Consider the following 23,180-nt stretch of genomic DNA (forward strand, 5'->3'; position numbering starts at 1 on the left):
TCCCCTCGTGGTGGGAGAGCATGGGAAAAAAGTCCTGGGTACTGGCTGCCTCTGGGTTCATTTAAATGGCTCGGTGTTTCTGTCAAGACCCGGTGAGAGAAACAGTCACTAATAGTCAGCAGAACCCAGAAGATGAGGCAGACTCAGCAGTACTAGAGATGGTGGTTTAATAAAAGGACAAGATCTTAAGGCAAAGAATATAAATCCACCACGTCCAAAATAAAGCCAAGAGGCACAAAATGGATATCCTCCAAAATACAAAGAAACTCCACAAAGTGGTAAAAAACAGCAGGGAAAAACAAACCTCAAAAGACTACTCAAAAATACACAAAAACTAAACCAGAGAACCTCTGGAAAATCCAATAAGAGAAAATATATGTTCACAACAAGGCTTGGGCTGGGGCTGGGTGCTAACATACAAACACTGAGCAAAGAACTGAGGAACACACAGGGTTTAAATTCTAACAAGGGAACTACACACAGGTGCAAACAATAATAGAGCAAGGAAAAAACAAAAGGTTCAAAAAAGGTGCAATGGGGACATCTAGTGACCAAAACCTGAACAGTCCTGGCCAAAACCTGACAGGTTCTTAATGCAACAGCTGTATTAGATCTTTTAAAATAACTTTTACCTTAACATACAGCATGCGTTATTGTGAGACAGCGCTCACCAACATGGCGGAGAATAGGAGTCAACATTTTACACAGAAATACGAAATAACATCATAAATGTTGTCTTACTTTTGCTGATATTCCATCAGAATGTTGTGCAAGGAGTCCTTGGCCCAGAATAAATCGTTGTTTGGTTTTAGAATGTCCTTTTCTTCTGTCGAATTAGCAACCTTGGCTAGCCATGTGGCGCGAACATTCCCATCATCTCTTGGCGCAAAGAACGGAAAATTCCAAAAGTCCCAATAAACGTTGAATAAACTGATCAAAGACGGTTGAAAAATCGTACTTTATGATATTTTTTATCATATGTATCAAATAAAATCAGAGCCAGAGATATTCGCCGTGTATACCGAACGCTTTTCAGAAGACAATGTCGAGATCCCCCGCGCGCGGTGGAAATGTGACAAAATACCGGACCTGTCACTCCAAAAGCTCTCATTCGGTCTCAGATCAAGCTAGACACCCCATTCAACCTTCCATTGCCTGTTGACATCTAGTGGAAGGCGTATGAAGTGCATAAATATCGATAAATAAAAGCCAGTTGAATAGGCAGGCCCTGAAACAGAGCCTCGTTTTCAGATTTTTCACTTCCTGTATGGAAGTTTGCTGCCAAATGAGTTCTGTTTTACTCACAGATATAATTCAGTTTTAGAAACTTCTGAGTGTTTTCTATCCAATAGTAATAATAATATGCATATTGTATGATCTAGGCCGTTTAACCTGATGAGGACAGAGGGCGCTGTTGTCACTTTGGGGGAAAAACGTGCCCAATTTAAACGGCATCGTACTCAATTCTTGCTCGTACAATATGCATATTATTATTACTATTGGATAGAAAACACTCTCTAGTTTCTAAAACCGTTTGAATTATATCTGTGAGTGAAACAGAACTCATTTGGCACAAACTTCCTGACCAGGAAGTAGAAAGTCTGAAATCGAGGCTCTCTTCTAAGTCCTGCCTATAAATGGGCATGATAGCTATTAGTATACATGCACGTCATACACCTTCCCCTGGATGTCAAGATGCAGTGAGAGAAGAAATGAGGTGATTATCTTGGTCTGAGATGGAATACGTCCTCTTGGAATGACGTGTCACCGATTTCATGTTTTCAGGAAGGCGCGAAGAGGACAGTGGGATTGCCTTCTGAATAGCTTTCGTTATAGGCGACTACTATCTCCGGCTTTGATTTTATTTGATACATGTGACAATATCATCGTAAAGTATGTTTTTTCAATATAGTTTTATTAGATTTTTAAAATGTATTCGTGACGTTAGGCGTGTTGCGTTGTGTGCCCTTTGTTCAGAATGGAGAGCTTCGCGCCATTTGGCCAGTGTGCTTGCTAATTGAAGAGGGAAAAACGATGTTCTAAATCCAAACAACGACTGTTCTGGACAAAGGACCCCTTGTCCAACATTCTGATGGAAGATCACCAAAAGTAAGAAACATTTTGTGATGTTATTTCATATATCTGTCGAACTGTGTACTAGTAGTTTTGCGCCCAGGTTTTGGGCACCCGGTCGACAAAACGTAAGCCTTATGTGGTAATGAAGATATTTTTAGAATTCTAACACTGCGATTGCATTAAGAACTAGTGGATCTATCATTTCCTATACAACATGTATTTTTTTGTAAAGTTTATGAATAGCTATTTGGTCAGAATAGGTGAGAGTCTAATAGAAATATCTGCACATTCTGGGAAAAATAAGCTACATGAGCATAATGGATAACCACTGATTTCAGCTCTAAATATGCACATTTTCGAACAAAACATAAGTGTATGTATAACCTGATGTTATAGGACTGTCATCTGAGGAAGGTTTATGAAGGTTAGTGAAAATTGATATATTTTGCTGGTTTATTCGCTAACGCTAACGTGCCTATTGCTATCGCTAACGTGCCTTGATGAATGAATGCGGGAGTGTGGTAGGCTATTCTAGTAAGCTAATATAATGCTATATTGTGTTTTCGCTGTAAAACACTTAAAAAATCTGAAATATTGGCTGGATTCACAAGATGCTTGTCTTTCATTTGCTGTACACGATGCATTTTTCAGAAATGTTTTATGATGAGTATTTAGTTATTTTACGTTGGTCTCTATAATTACTCTGGCTGCTTCGGTGCTATTTTTGACGGTAGATGTGATGGTAGCTGCAATGTAAAACTGATTTATACCTCAAATATGCAAATTTTTCGAACAAAACATAGATTTATTGTGTAACATGTTATAATACTGTCATCTGATGAAGTTGTTTCTTGGTTAGTTTGGTTGGTTCTTGGTTAGTTAGGTTGGCTTTGTGCATGCTACCTGTGCTGTGAAAAATGTCTGTCCTTTTTTGTATTTGGTGGAGAGCTAACATAAATATACGTGCTGTTTTCGTTGTAAAACATTTTAAAAATCGGACATGTTGGCTGGATTCACAAGATGTGTACCTTTCATTTGCTGTATTGGACTTGTTAATGTGTGAAAGTTAAATATTTCTAAAAAATATATTTTGAATTTCGCGCTCTGCCTTTTCAGTGGAATGTGGGAGGAGTTCCGCTGGCGGAACGCTAGAGTCAGACAGGTTAATTTGGGCACGATTTATTCCAAAGTGAAAACAGCGCCCCCCTATTGACAAGAAGTTTTAAAAGACACCGGACAAAAACACCTCAATCAAAAAGTATCAAAACCTTTTTTCTGCTATAGAGAGAGAAAGTGAGAAAGAGAGAGAGAGAACCTGCTTTTCAATGGGCCATTCTGGGAAAGCATTGGCCAAACAAGAGAGGGCCGAAAAGCAAACAGATGATATGGATTCACATTGACCAGTGGCGTAACAAAGGGAGTTTGTTCTTCTATACTTTGCTGTTTCCTTGTGAATGACGCATTCACAAGGAAAAGCTCGGGGGGGGGGGGGGGGTGAAGAGGAGAAATGGAAAAGGAATGACAGGGAGGTAAAAGAATGGGCTGATGTAAACCCTGGACAACAGTTTATTAATTTGCAAGGGAGAAGACAAATGTCAGTGTCTAAACTACTTTAAGATTTAACCTCCATCTAAAATGTATTTAAGGGGGCCATTTTCTTGTAAACCTGTGGAGTTGATGACAGCAACACAGAGTTGTAAAATCTCGTTGTCTGTTTCTCAAAGAAAGACCAACCCACCCTTGCAAGAGGCTGTTCAGCATCGGCTGTTCTGTACTGTTCTCGTCATTCTGACAATAGCCTACAACCCCCATAGATTCTAACCAAGAGAATGCAACAAGTAGATTATTAGCAGACTGCAGGGACACAGTGCAGCTCTAAAAAGGACACAAAGGGAGCTTTCAGATCGGTTTAGATTAAATATGGTTCTTAGTACAAACAGTAGTTCAGGTCAATACAATTGTATTCATCTCAGGGGCAATTCAGATACACAGGGCAAATGGGCCAATAGTTCACCGAAACTAAATTTATGAGCACCTCATCACCTTACAGGATTGAGAGTCTGCAACATTCTCATGGTAGAGTTCACCAACAACTGCCTTTCTGAAAACATAAACAACTCTCTGAAAACAGCCTGAGACCGAACCCTCCAGGTTCTCCAGGTTGTCCAGGTACAGACGCCATGCCTGGACAGTGTCTGGGGTCAAGGCCCTCCAACACAGCCTCCAGAGAGGGCACATCCTGTCCGAGGGGGGACCACGGGGAGCATCCCCAACCCCGGGAGGTGGGAGGGGTCAGGTCAGGGGTCAGGGCTACTCTCTCAGGTTTCAAAGCTGGCTGGGGGCTGGGGGGTCAGAGGTGAGAAGAGGGGGGCTCAGATTGGGGTGTGTGTGTTTGAGGGGGGGGTGGTCCCCCTCTCAGGGGTCAGCTCTAGTTAAGGCTGCTGTGTCTTTGTGGAGCGAGGCAAGGCAGCGGACACACTAATGGCTTCCGCAATGAAACACTAAAAGTGGAAGCGATTAGCTCGTCCGCTTAAAGAGGCAACCAGTGCCTTGACGACGGCCGCATGGACCCAATCACCTCGTCTGTCTCCGAGAGCTCGTTACCCAGCATGCAGTGCATGCAGCGGGGCTTAACTGTGATTGAAGTTGGTCACCCAGAAATCAATCACTCAGGACCAGGGCACCTCTCCTATTGACCCCAGTACATAAACAAAGTCACTGTGTGAGCCCACTGACCGGGGAGAAAGGACTACTACGTATGGGACGTGTTTCAAAGGGGGCTAAAGAGTAAAGACACTGTTAGTTTAGAGAGAGAGCGAGAGAGAGAGAGAGAGAGAGAGAGAGAGAGAGAGAGAGAGAGAGAGAGAGAGAGAGAGAGAGAGAGAGAGAGAGAGAGAGAGAGAGAGAGCGAGAGAGCGAGAGAGAGAGAGAGAGAGAGAGAGAGAGGTGGAGGTGCATTGTTGGGGAGAGAATGAGAATTATTATTGTTGGAAGACTGGTAAAATACTTGAAGGAACAGATCACTCTGAGGGGGGTGAACGGAGGATGAACAAAATGAAATAGAGAAAGAGAAGGTAGAGAGAAAGAGAGTGAGAGGGGTAGGCATGGTTTGGTTTGGAGGTCACTGTCTGCAAACACTGAAAGAATAACTCATGTTTCCTCTGTTTCAATTGGGAAACTGAGGGCACATATTCAGAAGTGGGATAAAGGGCAAACCAGAGAGTGTGCGAGAGGCAGAGAGAGTGAGCAGGAGAGAAGGTAAAGGAAGAGAAAGGGAGTGAGAGAATAAGGACATACAAAGAAGCAAAACTAAGCAAAGTAAATAAAGAGGGAGGGGAAGAGAAAAATAGTGGGAGCAGAAAGGGAGATAGACAGAAGCTGCGGAAAGAAGAGCAGAAAATCCCGGGGAACTGCGGGTTAACTGCCTTGCTCTGGGGCAGAACGACAGATTTTTACCTTGTCAGCTCAGGGATTCGATCCAGCAACCTCTCGGTTACTGGCCTACTGTCAACACCTGAGTCTGGGCTGTAAACCTTCATGGGTCCACCGGCCAGACGTGTGTGTTACTTAGAACATTAGAAACTGGCAAAGACAAAAGTTGGGACACTGCTATAGAGGTAACTGAGGCAAAGGAAAGTGGTTGGGAGAATGAAGTAGTACAGGCGTAGAAATTCACCTCTCAACAAACATTAGTCCACCTGTTTTGGAGCATTTATCACTAACACAGACGTCTATTGATAATGTTTCCACATAACACACATGTACAGCTGACCGTTAGAACACAAACAACTGCGTAGGGGTTTACGAGAAATACTGTATGTCTGTTTGCACGGAGATCGATTCCGGCCTCTTTGGTCCCTGAGCAAGCAAAACCTAATCACAGGAGTCATGAGAGTGAATAAATACCTTCGAACAGTGACGTTATCACCGACCAACAACTATGTTGACTGACTTCATCAATGTGTGTTTTCTTTGTGAATGAAAGTGCACTTCTGGCACAAACAGCCGTTAGATAATCTTTTTCCTTGAGCATGGGACAGATTAGCTGGGCGGTTGGTAAATGTTTGGCTTGCTTTCTTCCAAACAGACAGCCATGGCAACGGAGGATCAATACTAAGGCCTGGGAGGGAGGGTCGTTAGGTCGGTCGGTAGGTAGGGTTATTCACAACCACGCGCGCACACGCACGCACGCACACGCACACGCACACACACACACACAGAGAACCTATCTGTCACCGGTGAGAGATCAAAGAGCAAGACCATCAAACAAAGAAGGGGGAACGCCAACAAAACAAACTACTGTAGAGATACAGGTAGAGATGGATGGCGAAAGAAACTGAGCGAGAGGGAGAGAGCGAGAGAGAGAGAGTGGAGAGAGAGAGAGAGAGAGAGAGAGTGGAGAGAGAGAGAGTGGAGAGAGAGAGAGTGGAGAGAGAGAGAGAGAGAGTGGAGAGAGAGAGAGAGTGGAGAGAGTGGAGAAAGAGAGTGGAGAGAGAGAGAGAGAGAGAGAGAGTGGAGAGAGAGAGAGAGAGAGGAGAGAGTGGAGAGAGTGGAGAGAGAGCAAGAGAGAGAGAAAAAACTTGACGGCATGGCTAAAAAGAGACGAGGTCCCCCCACCAACCTAGTCAACGCACACAAAAAAACCCGATGTACATCCCAAAAGACCAATCAGATAACCATATCCAAGTGGGCGGCTGCCGTCAACCAATCATACATTGCGGTTGTGACTTAAGAGGCACAGCTGGATTCAGAGCAATAAATATGTTGGTGAGTAAAACGATCCAAAGAGTTCCTCTTGGAAATCACAACCTTATTGAATTAGGCCCCGGAGCCCGAGAGTCTACTCTCAGGCTCCGGTTTCACCAGCCATTTTCCTTACCAGAAATGAGGCGAGAGAGAGAGAGAGAATGGTGCCAAATTGAAAAGTCATGCCCCAGATACAATTTGGCACCATGGACCGAAACTAACTACAGTTCAGGCAATTCGAGAAGAGGCTCAAACGGTTCTCATCAGGAAGCACATATGGAACTCGAAAAACACACAACAGCATTGCATCTAAACGCTCATGTTTATTGCTCAACTTTGAGGGCCAGTTGTGCAACATCAGAAGAGTTCTCACCTCCAGGTGACGAGCAGACAATCATTAACTTAGATCCACAAGGCAGGGAAGTTTCCACTGTCGATAACAGCCAGGATAAGGCTGAGAGATATTGGCCTACTTCCATCAGATGGTCTATTTTAAACAGCACAGCATGAATTGCCTTTTCAGCTGGGTGAGCTACAGCTTACACACTGGGATTACATCTCCTCCCATTCAAAGGTGATGGACAGCAATATAAAGGCCCCATGTGACCAGCATTCACATGACAGCATACTGTTTGCGCGCATATTCGAAGAACCACTGGTATGACGACAGACGGTCCAAGCTGAGTTTACATACAAACACATACAGACATGCATGCATGCCTGCATACGCACACGCAAATGCGTACAGAGAAACATGCACGAACACACACACACACACACACACATGCATACAAACAGCGACACATGGTACGCAGACCAGCGACCAGCTTGTCCAGAGTCAGAGATAGCTCTTTTTATGGCCTATTAACCAGAGGCTGAAAGGCTGTTTAAAGACTGAGTCACTGACCTGGGACCTGGGAAAGTGAGAAGAGCTCATTTAGCTCTCTCTAACCACACAGAGAGGGACATCTGTAAAAGGTCGTCAAACAACCAACGAGCCCGGAGCTGACCTGACCAGGAGCACCGCAGTGTTGCTTCGTGTCAGCTGTATGACACCGTCCACGGTCTACGGGACTTTATTTGTCTTTCTGGCAGTGACGGTGAGAAGTGCTGGAGACACGGTGGTCATAAAGATGGCTTAACTCTCTGTGAGAGAAACCAAGCAGACTGGGCCCATCAACCTCCCCTGACACTCACTAGCTCAAGGCCATTCGATTGTGTGAGAACCCCTCACTTCATACACGTAATAAGGCTCTTTAGCAAGAGAGGAGCGAGAGCTGCAAGACCCCTAGGCCTTCAACATACTTTGAAAGCAGTTTTGTGTCAGGAACAATGTTCCCGAAGTTGAATCAGACCGCGGCGCTGTGAAATCCTGCAGCCAAGGCTTTCCATTAGACCCAGACACATTGCATCACATTACAAGTGCTTGGGTAATGCTAATCCCAAAGACAACGCCTTACTAAGCGGCCCACAGTGGGCGAGACCGCCTGAGATCAGCCCGCCCCTGAGTCCCGACGTACATGACAAAGTCCCTGTTCAACTGTAATCCTGTTCCCATAGGCTCATGTCTAATGGTTCTGGTCATAGTCATGTAAGGAGGGCAAGATAAATCCTTCACCAACTTTAAGCCATCCAAACTTATTATGGAACAATTCTTTCATGTGGAGTTAGAGTTCATCTGTTACCTAAACGTTTCCCAGAATGTTACGCAAGCAGTAGGGAGAAGGTTAAAGGTTCCTTTTCTGAACCTAAACATGCTGCAAAGCTGCTGTAGACTTGTAACTGGGCAGGCTATCCACTTCATGTGATTGCTCACAGAACACAGGCTACTGTACCACAAGGTCACATATGCTGATTGCTTCACTCTACTTTTCGTTCTTTTAGACCACAGTCTGCTTATGAAACTATTTCAGTGTAGGCCCGTAGTCCAGGAGATATACAGTGCCTTCGGAAAGTATTCAGACCCCGTGACTTTTTCCACATTTTGTTACGTTACAGCCTTATTCTAAAATTGATAAAAAAAAGTTTTTTACCTCATCAATCTACACACAGTGCCCCATAATGACAAAGCAGAAACTGTTTATTATTTTTGCTAATTTCAAAAAATATCAAACCTGAAATATCACATTTACATAAGTATTCAGACCCTTTACTCAGTACTTTGTTGAAGCACCTTTGGCCATTACAGCATTGAGTCTTCTTGGGTATGACACTACAAGTTTGGCACACCATTCTTCTCTGCAGATCCTCTCAAGCTCTGTCAGGTTGGATGGAGAGCGTTGCTGCACAGCTATTTTCAGGTCTCTCCACAGATGTTCGATCGGGTTCATGTCCGGGCTCTGGCTGGGCCACTCAAGGGCATTCAGAGGCTTGTCCCGAAGCCACTCCTGTATTGTCTTGGCTGTGTACTTAGGGTCGTTGTCCTGTTGGAAGGTGAACCTTCACCCCAGTCTGAGGTCCTGAGTGCTCTGGAGCAGGTTTTCATTAAGGATCTCTCTGTACTTCATCTTTCTCATGGTCTGAGAGTCTTTAGGTGCCTTTTGGCAAACTCCAAGTGGGCTGTCATGTGCCTTTTACTGAGGATTGGCTTCAGTCTGGCCACTCTACCATAAAGGCCTGATTGGTGGAGTGCTGCAGAGATGGTTGTCCTTCTGGAAGGTTCTCCCATCTCCACAGAGGAACTCTGTCAGAGTGATCATCAGGTTCTTGGTCACCTCCTTGACCAAGGCCCTTCTCCCCCGATTGCTCAGTTCGGCCGGGCGGCCACCTCTAGGAAGAGTCTTGGTGGTTATAAACTTCTTCCATTTAAGAATGACGGAGTTCATTGTGTTCTTGGTGGACCTTCAATGCTGAAGACATTTTTTGGTACCCTTCCCCAGATCTGTGCTCCGACACAATCCTGTCTCGGAGCTCTACGGACAATTTCTTCGACCTCATGGTTTGGTTTTTGCTCTGACATGCACTGTTAACTGTGGGACCTTATGTAGACAGGTGTGGTACAGACCTTACAGTGAAATGCTTACTTACAGGCTCTAACCAAAAAGGTAATAGGTGTACAATAGGTAAGTAAAGAAATAAAACAGTAAAAAGACAGGCTATATACAGTAGCGAGGCTATAAAAGTAGCGAGGCTACATACAGACACCGGTTAGTCAGGCTGATTGAGGTAGTATGTACATGTAGATATGGTTAATGTGACTATGCATTTATGATGAACAGAGAGTAGCAGTAGCATTAAAGAGGGGTTGGCGGGTGGTGGGACCCAATGCAGATAGCCCGGTTAGCCAATGTTGGTCGGCCCAATTGACTTAGTATGTACATGAATGTCCAACCAATTTCATTTACCACAGGTGGACTCCAATCAAGTTGTAGAAACATCTCAAGGAGGATCAATAGAAACAGGATGCACCTGAGCTCAATTTAGAGTCTCATAGCAAAAGGTCTGAATACTTACGTAAACAACGCATTTGTTTTTTATTTTTATACATTTGCAAAATGTATAAAAAACTGTTTTTGCTCTGTCATCATAGGGTATTGTGTGTAGGTTGCTGATAATTGTTATATTTCATCCATTTTAGAATAAGGCCGTAACGTAACAAAATGTGGAAAAAGTCAAGGGGTCTGAATACTTTCCGAAGGCACTGTAGATTGTCTTTTATGACTTCTGACTGATTGATATTCCAGATGGCATCGGACATGTTTTCTCCTTTCACAATACTTCAGAGGTCTTCTAAATCAGACAGTTGGACACCATCAGTCAACAACAGTCAAATCTGAAGACAGAAAGGGGGTTTCATCTTACGCTGTAAATCTTTTTCATTTTTTCGCTGCTACCGACACTTGGATTCAGGATTCCTATCTGAAAAGGCCTAGCTATACAGTATATCCCAAAGGTAGATTTTACAGCTATGTATAAGTATTGCCTTGTCTCTACCATACTGCTTATCACCGTTACCAAAGGCTGGACACAATGTAATGGCTCCTTCTGAGAGAGACAAAAACAACAGCTTTGTGTCAAACTATCAGTGCAGCTCCCAGGAACCATTGTAACCATTATAATTAAACCACTGGCCCAATGCCTACCTCCGTTTCATCCACACTGTCACCAGACTCTGTATGCACACCCAACTGCCGTCCAAACGCAACAACTCTCAAGGTATCATTAAAGCTTAAAAACAGACTATAACTAGCTGTAATTGTCGACCCATTATCTCCACTGTGGCGACGTGAAGGAAGACTTTCTCTTCTTGCAATTCTCCTCCATTTATAATAGACTCCGCACCAAAAACACTGATATGACTACCAACTGCTCAGTTGTAATAGGGATATATTGATGGATTGTCATAGATAATATTGGAGAGTTTTTAGGGGAGCTATTCCTCTAAAGGGACACGATTGTCAATGATCATCCACCACAATCCAGCACATTCTTGAAACAGAGAGGGTGTGATGAGGGTGACGAACACAATGCTCCTCAACACACATTTACATAGTGCTTTTATCTTTGACCTCACACGGAGTGTCACCAGTATTCATTTTAGACTCAATGGGAGATAGGATTCATTCAATCCCTCACACACTCCACACGGGGTAAAAGATAGCATATCTCTCTGCAAACGCATAGAAACACAGATACACGCCATGTTTTTGTTAAGATTTCACATTTATTTCGATCTCTGTTGCTTTTATAAACAGTCCTTGACAGCGAGTGAAACACTTCTGTCTCATTCTGTACCACTTAGGGTGTTTTGTGACAGATACAGACCAAAATGTACACAAAATTACCCTGAAAAAAAAAAAAAAACATTGTTAGACAAAATATACATTTCATTTCTTATACATTTGTTTGTAGGGTTGATCAGTGGCTGTGCATTTTATAGTTGACGCCCCAAATAGAGGGATACACACAGAGAGCATACAGACAGGCTTCTGAAAAATAAGAAGCAAATACAATTGGTTTCGTTGGCGATTCGCCCCGTTATCATAAGGCTGCTGGAGAGGAGAACGAGAGCCAGTCAACTCAATATTTGGGCTTATAGTACTGTAATTACAAACATGTAGTGATCAACAGTGGAGTGAAAACCTTGAGACTCTCACGGAAGGGTGAAAATCAAACGTTTCAAATGACAAAGAGAGACAGACACTGTGCAGTCTAAAGGCCATTCGCCTGGCATCATTGGCACGACACCAACAACGTATTTGGGCTAAGCGTGATAAGTGCAATTTACAGTGGCACCACTCCATGACCTTGTGTTCCTCAATCTAATCTCCTCCCTCCGACAGAGTGAGACAACGCTTTCAGCAGCTTACAGACTCCCATCAGTTGAGGAGTGGCTATTGGAGGTCTGACCATTAATGTGTATTGATGAGGAGCACTTTTCTGTCTGGGGAGCCCAGTCCCTCACTGTGTGGTCTGCTAACAGTGGCAGCAGCTGTATCAACAGACACAGTGTAACGCTGCAGCAGACAGACAGACTAGAGAACTCAGTTGGTCATGTGGTTAAACACGCACACACATAAATACGCACACATAAACACACGCACACACACACCAGGCTTAACCCTCCACCCCCTGGCTTAATGGCAATGACAGAGTGACAACCACCAGAGGACCATGGGGCCAGGTCATGCTGCTGACAGTGATGACTACGGCCAGGTGGAAAAGTCCCTTATCAATACCTCTAAAGTCTTGTCTGTAAATGCAATTGATACGATTGTAGATGTGAACGTATTGTAGTTGTATTCGTATAGTAGCGCCGTTTGAGTTTGAGATGAATTCCACGTTAATCCCTTGGTTTGTTTCCGTCTAGCTCTACCAATGAGATCTATCGGCTGTTTGATTACAGAGTCATGTGGATGGCATAAAAGATGTGAACATATATAAGGTATGACGACGGGGGGAATACATACTCTATGCAGCACAGCATGATAAAGTATTTGAAAACATTTTTAAAGGGTGGCGTATAAGAGTACATCCCAGTCTTTTCCCCTCCCCACCCATCAGTTCATATAAAAGTCATTATTGCTCCGAGTTCAACTCGCTCTTTGCTCCATTGTATTGTCAATCACGTTGATGGTTTTACCCCTTGATCTTCTGTGACAGCACTCTGCTCAAAGGTTAGAATTCAGACCAGCTCAAGCAGACAGGGAGTGGTTGGAGCACAACTCTGTCAGTCTCTTTGCAATCAACCAATCAGTGGATCTCCTCCAACTTGAGACACTCTCACTCACCAGTCCACCCCCTCACTCCACTAAGCCGTAGGTCCTTGGTCATTCATTTTGACTAGGGTCGCAAAATTCCCTGAACTTTAAAAAAATTCCCAGGTTTTCCTGAAGTTCTAGTCGGCAGATTCTGGATTCCCTGCTTATTCCCTTCTGATTTCGGGAATCGTCCAACTGGGATTTCGGGAAAACCAGGGAGTTTATTGAAAGTTCCCGGTATTTTGCAACCCTAATTTTGAAAACATGGGGTCATCTGAGAGGAGCTAAGACAGAAGTCCTTCAATCCGTTTGAACAACATAGGCTCATCTGAACACGTTTCCAGTCCCAGTTTCATAGTCTAAGTCAATATCCCTCTCCTCTTCTCCCTCTACTGGACACAGACGTACTTCTTCCACCACGACTTGGACAGTGTCTTCATCTTATCGGCCGTGCTGCGCACCTTCCTCTCCCGCCGCGCCCTCCTATCGGCGTGCTTCATCCCCACGGCAATGGCCGCGTCAAACACCTCCTTCAGGTTCTTCTGGGTGAGCGCCGAGCACTCCACGTACGCCACGGCGCCCACTTTGTCCGCCAGGGCGCGGGCGTCCACCTCGGCCACCGGCCTCTCCCTCCGCCGGGCCAGCTCGATCAGCACCTTGACGTCCTCGCGCAGGTCACACTGGGTTCCCACCAGCAGCATGGGCGTGAGCGGGCAGCGCCGGCGGATCTCTGGGACCCACTTCTCCCAGACGTTCTGGAAGGAGGCAGGGCTGACCACGCTGAAGCAGAGGAGGAGGGCGTCGGTGCGCGAGTAGCAGAAGTGACGGAGCTTATCGAATTCATCCTGAGGAGAGAGAGAGAGAGAGAGATAAGGGACACGGGGGCGTTAGTGAGAGGTTGGCATTCAGCAGTAACAACACAGGGCCAGTCCCATTATATATGAACCCAAAGAAATGGTAAACTGAGTATCTTGAAAGTGGTTGACTTGGCATAAACATTGTAACACGTATAGAAGGTGAAAAAAGCATATGGGACAAGATGTTACAGAAACTATATTTCCAAAATAATTTGTGTTTATAGAAGACAGGTGAAGAGGGAGAGTGGATAGACCAGCAGTAAGGATAAGTTCACTTCTAAATTATTATTTAAAAATACTAATTCTGCTGTATACTATACTTAATTGTCTTGACGTTTTGCGGCTCCGAGCACAGATGATGTTATATAAAATCCATCAAGGTCTTACAAACATTTTCCAAAGCACCTAAACCCTAAGTAGTTGAGTTTTACCAACTCTAGTGTGTGATGTATTTCACTTCAAGGTTCACACACAAACAAACCAGTTTCACAACAACACATTTCAGTAATCGCTTTAAAGGTCAATGCAAAACAAGCAGGCAGAATGTCAGTGGAAATAAATGGTGGTGATAATCTTTCCATAACAATCCGTGTGAGAGAAGTCTGTTTATGTTGAGCAGTAACCTCCTCTTTTATATCACACTGATCTCCCAAATGAACACTGTGGAGCCACAGAGCCTTGGGTAACAAGGGCCTCCCACATCCTTGATTACACAGATTAAGCCTGGCAGGAACTTGACACAAATCCCTCTCTCTTTAACCCTTTTCAGAAGCCTGATAGGGAAAGGTACTTTTTTTATATTCAGTAGCCTCTGAGTGGAATAGTCTTTTCCCACACTTTTCCTTACCAAATCATACTTTCACCTTTAGTGTTTGCAAACTGAGGTGATGGCGCAGAGATATTGGCTAACATACAAAATGCATCAATCTTGCTGAGCGGGGAGTAAGGTCATTCGCAGGAAACCAGTTATAAAATGTCTGTAGCAAATTGAGTTACACAACCATGATGCATCTGCAAAAATCAACTGTCATTCTGCAAAAATCAACTATAATTCTGCAAAAATCAACTATAATTCTGAGGACTTAAGATGTTTAGTTTTTGGAAACGTGTCTTATTTTCAATACATTCTTAATTTCCGCCGGATTTTTTAAAAACATTTTCACCCCAATTTCACATTACCGAAATGCAGCCGGATGAAATTTTCGGGTAATATTATTTAAAACAATATTTAGAAAAACCTAACTTATTTGAATAAAACAAAATATATTGCTGTAGTTTGTCAATAAATCATAAAAATGGTATACTAGTTGAAGTTTACATTAAAGTATAATATTAATTACGTGCAAACAGTGTCTCATTACCGTACCACTTTTTCAAGTTCTTGTAAAAACTACAATCGGTTTTTAAATAAAGTTTTATTCACCCATGGTGGATCATCTAGAGGAGTGGTCCTTAGCTGAGCACAAGTATTCGCTTATATGCTTTCAGAAAAGATTATTATTCTCAAACACCCCCTTCACCCTACTTGGCTTTCCCATTATCGAAACGGTTAAGGACCTCAAATTGGGGAAAAGGCAGATTTCATTTTATAATAATTGTATAATTTCATTAGATATATATTTTTTTCAGTGTTATGTTTAACTAACCTTTATTTTCATTAGGGGAGCAATGTAAAACAAATATTATATATAGATTTGCTTATTGGAACTTCGAAAACTGTTACGGTAATGAGAATTTTGTGAATTGGTTGGTAAAATGCACATCTGATCAAAAAACATAATAATTATGCAATAGATAAGTACAGATCCTAATCTCAGTGATTCAGAAGGCATTTTGTGAAGAAAAAAAAACAAAAATATTTTTTTACAGTTTTGTGAGAATGACCTAACAGCCATGGCAGCAGTTGCTATCGTTTATCTCAGGCGTTCTCAGAGTGCGGTATCTGTTCTCCTGCTATAAAAGTGCATATATGTACAGTGTTTGTTGACTTTGCATGTGTTCGCCCCAGCTCTCTGTGGCTGTTAGAGTGGAGGATTTAGAAGTTGTGTACAAAGTAAACACATCCATTCAGCTCAAAGACGACTGTGAGGAGTTCACTACAGTGCATGTATTCTGGGAAGTGTTTGGGCCTTGTGTTCATTCCAATGGTTGTGAACTCTACACTCAACCAAACACCGTCAAGTCTTCTTAGGAAAAACACCTTGGATGATGTGATTGTGTTTACAGTACTGGCAGTGCCATGCGGTGCGAGTGAACTTCACTTATATATATATATATATATAGGGAAGGGCACTCAACTTGTACTGCACTGACTCAGATGACTGATGATTGGCTAAAATAAACAGCTTATAAAATGATAGTTGGAGCTGTATTGTTAGATTTCAGTGCAGCCTTTGGTGTTATTGATCATAATTTGTTATTGAAAAAAAACTCACTTGTTATGGCTTTACACCACCACAAATACACCATGACAGCGCAATACACAAGGGGTGGAACAGTGGCAAAGGTACCCACAGAACAAACAGAATAATATTAGTCTGAGGAGAGATTAAATAGCATTAATACAACAAAAATAATTCTAAACACACCTTTACTTTACAAAGTTAAAGATGTATTTTTTCTTCATAATAAGCAGGATAGTCTGCTATGACATGGTTGGAGAGTTACTTATCCAATAGAACTCAGCGAGTATTCTTCAATGGAAGCTTCTCTAACATCAGATATATACAGTGCGGTATCCCTCAGGGCAGTTGACTTGGGCCACTGCTCTTCTCTATTTCTACAAATGATGTGCCACTTGTCTTACAAGAAGTTAAAATTACTATGTATGCTGATGATTGCACACTCTACACATCAGCACCTACAGCCAGTGAGCTCACTGAGACCCTTAATAAGGACTTACAGTCAGTGTCAGAATGGGTGATTAACAATAAATTGGTCTTAAATACATCTAAAACCAAAAGTAACGCATTTGGTTCAAAGCATTCTCTTAGACCTAAACCTCAACTGGAGTGGGGCATAAACCTGAACTCCTAGGACTAACATTGGATGATCAGTTGTCATGGTCAATTCATATTGACAAAATTGTAGTGAAGATGTATGTCTCTTATAAAAAGATGTTCTGCGTTTTTCACACAAAGATCAACTATACTAGTTGTTCAGGTTTTGATTCTTGTCCCATCTTGATTACTGTCCGGTAATATGGTCAGGTGAAGAAAAGAAGCTGCAGCTGGCTCAAAACAAAGCAGCACGCCTTGCCCTTAACTGCACACACAGAACTAACAGTTGAAGTCGGAAGTTTACATACACTTATGTTGGAATCATTAAAACTCGTTTTTCAACCACTCCACAAATTTCTTGTTAACAAACTATAGTTTTGGCAAGTCGGTTAGGAAATCTACTTTGTGCATGACAAGTCATTTTTCCAACAATTGTTTACAGATTATTTCACTTATAATTCATGGTATCGCAATTCCAGTGGGTCAAAAGTTTACATACAATAAGTTGACTGTTCCTTTAAACAGATTGGAACATTCCCGAGAATGTTGTCATGGCTTTAGAAGCTTCTGATAGGCTAATTGACATCATTTGAGTCAATTGGAGGTGTACCTGTGGATGTTTTTCAAGGTCTACCTTCAAACTCAGTGCCTCTTTGCTTGACATCATAGGAAAATCAAAAGAAATCAGCCAAAACCTTAGAAAAAAAATTGTAGACCGCCACAAGTCTGGTTCAACCTTGGGAGCAATTTCCAAATGCCTGAAGGTACCACGTTCATCTGTACAAACAATAGTACGCAAGTATAAACATCAAGGGACCACGCAGCCGTCATACAGCTCAGGAAGGAAAAGCGTTCTGTCTCCTAGAGATAAATGTACTTTGGTGTGAAAAGTGCAAATCAATCCCAGAACAACAGCAAAGGACCTTGTGAAGATGCTGGAGGAAACAGGTACAAAAGTATCTATATCCACAGTAAAACAAGTCCTATATCGACATAACCTGAAAGGCCGCTGAGCAAGGAAGATGCCACGCCATAAAAAAGCCAGACTACGGTTTGCAAATGCACATGGCGACAAAGGTCGTACATTTTGGAGAAATGTCCTCTGGTCTGATGAAACAAAAATAGAACTGTTTGGCCATAATGACCATCGTTATTTTTGGAATAAAAAAGGGGAGGCTTGCAAGCCGAAGAACACCATCCCAACCGTGAAGCACGGGGGTGGCAGCATCATGTTGTGGGGGTGCTTTGCTGCAGGAGGGACTGGTGCACTTCACAAAATAGATGGCATATTGAGGAAGGAAAATTATGTGGATATATTGAAGCAACATCTCAAGACATGAGTCAGGAAGTTATATCTTGGTCACAAATGGGTCTTCCAAATGGACAATGACCCCAAGCATACTTCCAAAGTTGTGGCAAAATGGCTTAAGGACAACAAAGTCAAGGTATTGGAGTGGCCATCACAAAGCCCTGACCTCAATCCTATAGAAAATTTGTGGGCAAAACTGAAAAAGCGTGTGCGAGCAAGGAGGTCTACAAACCTGACTCAGTTACACCAGCTCTGTCAGGAGGAATGGGTCATAAATCACCCAACTTATTGTGGGAAGCTTGTGGAAGGCTACCCAAAATTATCCTAACTGACCTAAGACAGGGAATTTTTACGAGGATTAAACGTCAGGAATTTTGAAAAACTAAATTTAAATGTATTTGGCTAAGGTATATGTAAACTTCTGACTTCAACTGTACATGAACAACATGCATGATAGTCTTTCATGGTTGAGGGTTGAGGAGAAATTGACTAAATCTCTGCTAGTCTTTTTAAGAAACATTCGTGTGTTGAAAATGCCTAGCCACTTGTATAATCTATTTGCATACACTTCAAACAGATATACATACCCCACCAGACACGCCACTATGTGATTCTTCACGGTGCCCAAACCAAAACCAGATTTAATGCGTCACTCATGTCATCGTGGAATGCTCTGTCACAAGAGGTTACTCAGGCAAAAAGCAAATTTAGCTTAAAAAAAACAGATAAAAAACTATTTATCACAGTGCCTCTCCTCTTTATAAAGATCATATTTAACTGTACTGTATGTAAGAATATGCATATATTAAGTGTGTACATTGTATATTTGTTGTCTCTTGGTGTCTCTCCTATAAAAATATATATATTTTTTGAATTTAATGTTATATCTTACGTTGTTCTTGTCTTTTACTGTTCTGTACTTTGTCATGTATTCATAGGTTTTACGTGGACCCCCGGAAGAGTAGCTGCTGCATGTGCAGTAGCTAACGGGAATCCTAATCAACTAAACTATGCTCTCTGGGCTGGGTTGTAGCTATAGAATAAAATTACGACACCACCCATGCCCAGAGAGAAAACACCAGGGCTTTCACAACCTGTTCTCTTTCTAGAACAATCTAACCATGCTAAAAAGGCTTAGCATGACGCTCAGAGCTCAGGCGCACGACTCTCAGTTACACCAACTGTGCCTGCCTATGCCTGCACAACTACAGAGAAATGGGGGTGTGGGGAAAAGAGGAAGAGAGCAGAACGAGATTGAAAAAAAACATGCATTAACAGCTACTTTCTGCGATTGAGTCATCTCCCTCCCTCGTAGCGGTTGCCACACAATGTGGCTTCAACCCAGATCTGTTCTAATGAGTTCCCGCCGTTCTAACGCCTCTAACCTTTCCCAAATCCCCCCTCCCAACCCCCTTACCCAAAAGCTATGCCAATGGATTTGCCTGGTTACAACTTCAGATGTAGAGTGGCATCAAAGCCCAGGAATTCATTTCTCTCTAGGGGGGGTGTTAGAGAGATATACTCAGGAGAACCAGCGGGCCCCACAGCTGCCACAGAGTAGTGGTAGAGCCTGGGAAATAAGACGGTGGCCGAGAATGCTGCCTTGGGCAATACCCACCAGCAAAGACGACGTGCAAGACAAAAGCCAACACCGTCTCGGACTCTAAAATCATGTAACATGTATGAGAACCAAGCAGAAGAAGGAGAACGACCGTTGGGGAAGTTCAGTGGTGCTCAGCATCATTTTTCCTCTGGGCATACATGCCTGTGACAGAGAGCGGCGAACGCAGCGATGCAGCACCAATAGGTCGAAGCATACTATGTGGAAGCACTGTATGTAGTATGTGGAGTGTTGCTCTGCTGCACGTCGATATGAGGCTATGGTTCTCACCTGTCCAGCAGTGTCACAGAGCTGTAGCCTCACAGGGTGTCCGTCCACCTGCACCACCGCTGTTGGGAGAGAGAGAGCGAGAGAGGGCAAGAGAGAGCGAGAGAGAGCGAAAGAGAGAGAGAGAGTGAGAGAGAGAGTGAGAGAGAGCGAGAGAAAATCAGCAGGGCTATAGTCCCATCTGCCTACACATTGCTCCACCTGACACTTTAAACAAACATACACACACACAGAAAGGAAGACACCCCTGACAGAGAGGCCAGCCCACCAAAATATCCTCTGGGAAAACCAAGGCAAGCCAGTTTGACGTACTTCATACCCCCTGGACACAGTGAACAGAAAGCTCACACATCCCCCTAACTCAGAGTGGCGGTCTTGTCTCGCCCACCCACTCGCCCAGTTAAAGTAAAAGGCAATAACTACTCTCTTTCATACCATATTCTGTTCTTTCAAGGTTTGAAAGCCATGCCAAGCTGTCTACAGAGGAAAACAAAGCGGATTTGTTTGTTTAGTGACTCTCCCAATAGCTCTCTCCAGATTGGAAGAGTGGTATGAGTCATGCCACTAGCAGTTTCATTATAGGCCATGTTTCAAAAGAGCCCAATGTGGTGAAGCTTATGGAAGTGTTTACAAGGCGCCCGGGGTATATGGTCACATCACCTGATCAAAGAGCAATGGGGACTAGTCCGCCGCAGCATCGGACTACTCCTCATTAAAACCCAGTGCCCATTGTGCAATCATTCCCAAATCCCTGACATATGATCTGCCTTGTATTTCACTCGGGCCCAAAACTCTCTGCCCTCCCTCTCTCTCCATCCCTTCCTCCCTCTAATTCCCTCTACCCCAAGTGTCACCTGTGGAATTGCATAACTGCCCAGAAATCAGCTTTCAAAAGAGGGCTCTGATTCCAGGAACGGATACATGACATCATCAAATGGGGCCCCCAACTGCACAATCCCTTTCTGTCATGAGGGAGAAAGACAATCTCTGCTCAGAGCCATTGCAACAGATGTGTCCATTCCATTATAGAAGACAGACGGCTTTCAGGTCAAGGCTGACAACAACGGTCAGAGTTGTGCAATCCAAAACCATGCCTGCCTGCGAGAAGCATGTTCAACAAGAATGTTCTGTTCATTTTAGGCCTTATAACTTGGATTTCTGAGGGCAGTGAGAGAGGGATGAATTAGTGTGTGTGTACGCCTATTAAAATATGCAATAGTCTCATTCAAAACCTTCCATAGCGGTTGGCATAAGTATACTTAGGTGTTTAGAATGATAGAATGGTTATAATAGATATATTCCTGATGAACGGATAAGTAAGGGCAGCTGTGTCTATCATTTTGAATGGCCATAAAGAGGGTGTCACATTTTTCCAATCAAGCCTTCCCTAGACTCCTATAGTTATCATGTCATGCAAGTTTAGATTCATTCAGACATTGTGTTTTGGTGGAGGTTTCCTGAGATCAAAGTTTACAGCGAAAACTTCAAAAGGAAGAATAGGCCTCTCCTGAGATAATGACGCGCCAACGTCAGTGTGTGCGGGCGTTGTCATCACTTGCCAACCGAGGTTAGTTTCAACAAGTATGCCGTTTAAGTTTTCAACCATTTCGGTACGTTAGATAAACATTTGCTGGTGGCTACGTTTTGGAAAATGGAATTCTGCCAACTGGAAATTACAACAGGCCCGGGCGTATAAATTGACCAGGGCACATAATATGTGTGCAATAATACAAATATCTGCAGACAGACAGTCGCTGCAGTTAGCCTCGAGGGCAGCAAAATGACACAAGAAAAGTTAGGTAAGATTCGTTCCGCAGAATGGGTGGCTGCAAGAGAGATCCAGCGCATTTCCCCGTTACAATGTAACAGATGTTCACTATGGTCAATTAAGCCTTTGTTACAATGTAGCAATGTGCAATATATGGGTGTTGGCCCATAGTCAAAATCAAAACGTAGCAATGTGCAACAGAAAACATGTTTATTGTTTATTTTATCTGGCTGGGAAGATGCAGATTTGATGTCTGTAGGAGACAAATCTATCATTATTTTTGTCCAAGAATAGTGCCACAATAAATGGTTTTAACTGGCTCACCTGAAAAGTCATCAAACGCAGTGGGGACGTACTTCGTTGGATAGCCATTCGTTGTGTAGCTGACAACTAGGCTGGTCTTCCCAACCGCTCCATCGCCGAGTAGAACGCACTTCAACACCCGCTCCTGAGCCTGGAATGGCCGGGAAGTTTTGGGTTTGTGCGGCGGCACTGGAGGAGCCATGGTCTGGTTGTAATCCATTGGAACTGGAGGTGACATTCAGCACTGGTTACGAACACCTTTTCCTTACTCCAGTAGGAGCAAATAAAGAGAGCACCATGAAAATGTGTTCCGTAGCCTATAATATATTTGTCAATTAGACAGGTTGGTCTATAGCCGTTTTTTTTAATTTGTTAGAATTCAAAGCAGTAGTCTTGTGCTCTCCAAATAACTAATAATCAGTGTTTGTAAAAAGTTGAAAACAGTCACTTCTCTCGGTTTTGAATACTCCAATCTGTTAGACATTGGAGGAGGAGGGTCTGCCTTATAACTTCCAGCATGATTTGACTATTCCCTCCCCTCCTCCACCACTGCGCTTTGAAAGGAAGCGAGTTGATGGGCACGCCTTCTGTCAGTGGCAAAATGAACATATTCGTGTTCTTGTAGGTTTATGTACTGCAGGGGTTCCCAATTACATTCAGCCGCGGGCAGATTTTTCCTTGAGCGGATGGTCGGGGCCTGAACATAGTTATAAATAAATTGGGAACAGATTTCCTAAATTAAAGTAACTTTGTGCTGATTTAATGAGGATTTGACAGTCTTTTATGTCCAACAGCGAAAATGATCAAATATATATATACAACTGTTTTTCTGCTCAGAATTGGAGAACCCCGGTGTTCTGTATTCAAATGTAGTATATTGAACAACACACATACTTAATAGACATGCATGCCCACCATTCCCTGTTCCTATTCATTTTAGATTAACACGAAGAGAAAAACTTGAAAGGCAACCTTTGGAGAACTTTGACATGCATTGCCCCTTTGGGAATTTACCTGCTAACTATTTTAAATGA

At 43.1% G+C, this 23,180-nt stretch overlaps 1 protein-coding gene across 1 annotated transcript; it reads right to left on the reverse strand.

Moving 5' to 3' along the window:
• Positions 1-11,463: 11,463 nt before the first annotated feature.
• LOC129832384 (rho-related GTP-binding protein RhoU-like) lies at positions 11,464-22,706 on the reverse strand. Its single transcript, XM_055896406.1, has 3 exons — positions 22,168-22,706; positions 20,079-20,137; positions 11,464-13,867 (listed from the first exon to the last, which is right to left on the reverse strand). The coding sequence occupies exons 1-3, from the start codon at positions 22,382-22,384 to the stop codon at positions 13,412-13,414; spliced, it is 732 nt and encodes a 243-aa protein (XP_055752381.1). The 5' UTR covers positions 22,385-22,706; the 3' UTR covers positions 11,464-13,411.
• Positions 22,707-23,180: the final 474 nt, after the last annotated feature.

The sequence above is a fragment of the Salvelinus fontinalis genome, chromosome 33 (assembly GCF_029448725.1).
Source record: "Salvelinus fontinalis isolate EN_2023a chromosome 33, ASM2944872v1, whole genome shotgun sequence".
NCBI classification, from domain to species: Eukaryota; Metazoa; Chordata; class Actinopteri; order Salmoniformes; family Salmonidae; genus Salvelinus; species Salvelinus fontinalis.

Excerpts from the sequence above, each read along its gene's own strand:
- LOC129832384 (XM_055896406.1), bottom strand. The coding sequence starts at position 22,384 with ATGTCACCTCCAGTTCCAATGGATTACAACCAGACCATGGCTCCTCCA. Across the intron at positions 20,138-22,167 it reads TGCGTTTGATGACTTTTCAG|CGGTGGTGCAGGTGGACGGA; the intron begins GTGAGCCAGTTA and ends CTCTCCCAACAG. Across the intron at positions 13,868-20,078 it reads TCTGTGACACTGCTGGACAG|GATGAATTCGATAAGCTCCG; the intron begins GTGAGAACCATA and ends CTCTCTCCTCAG.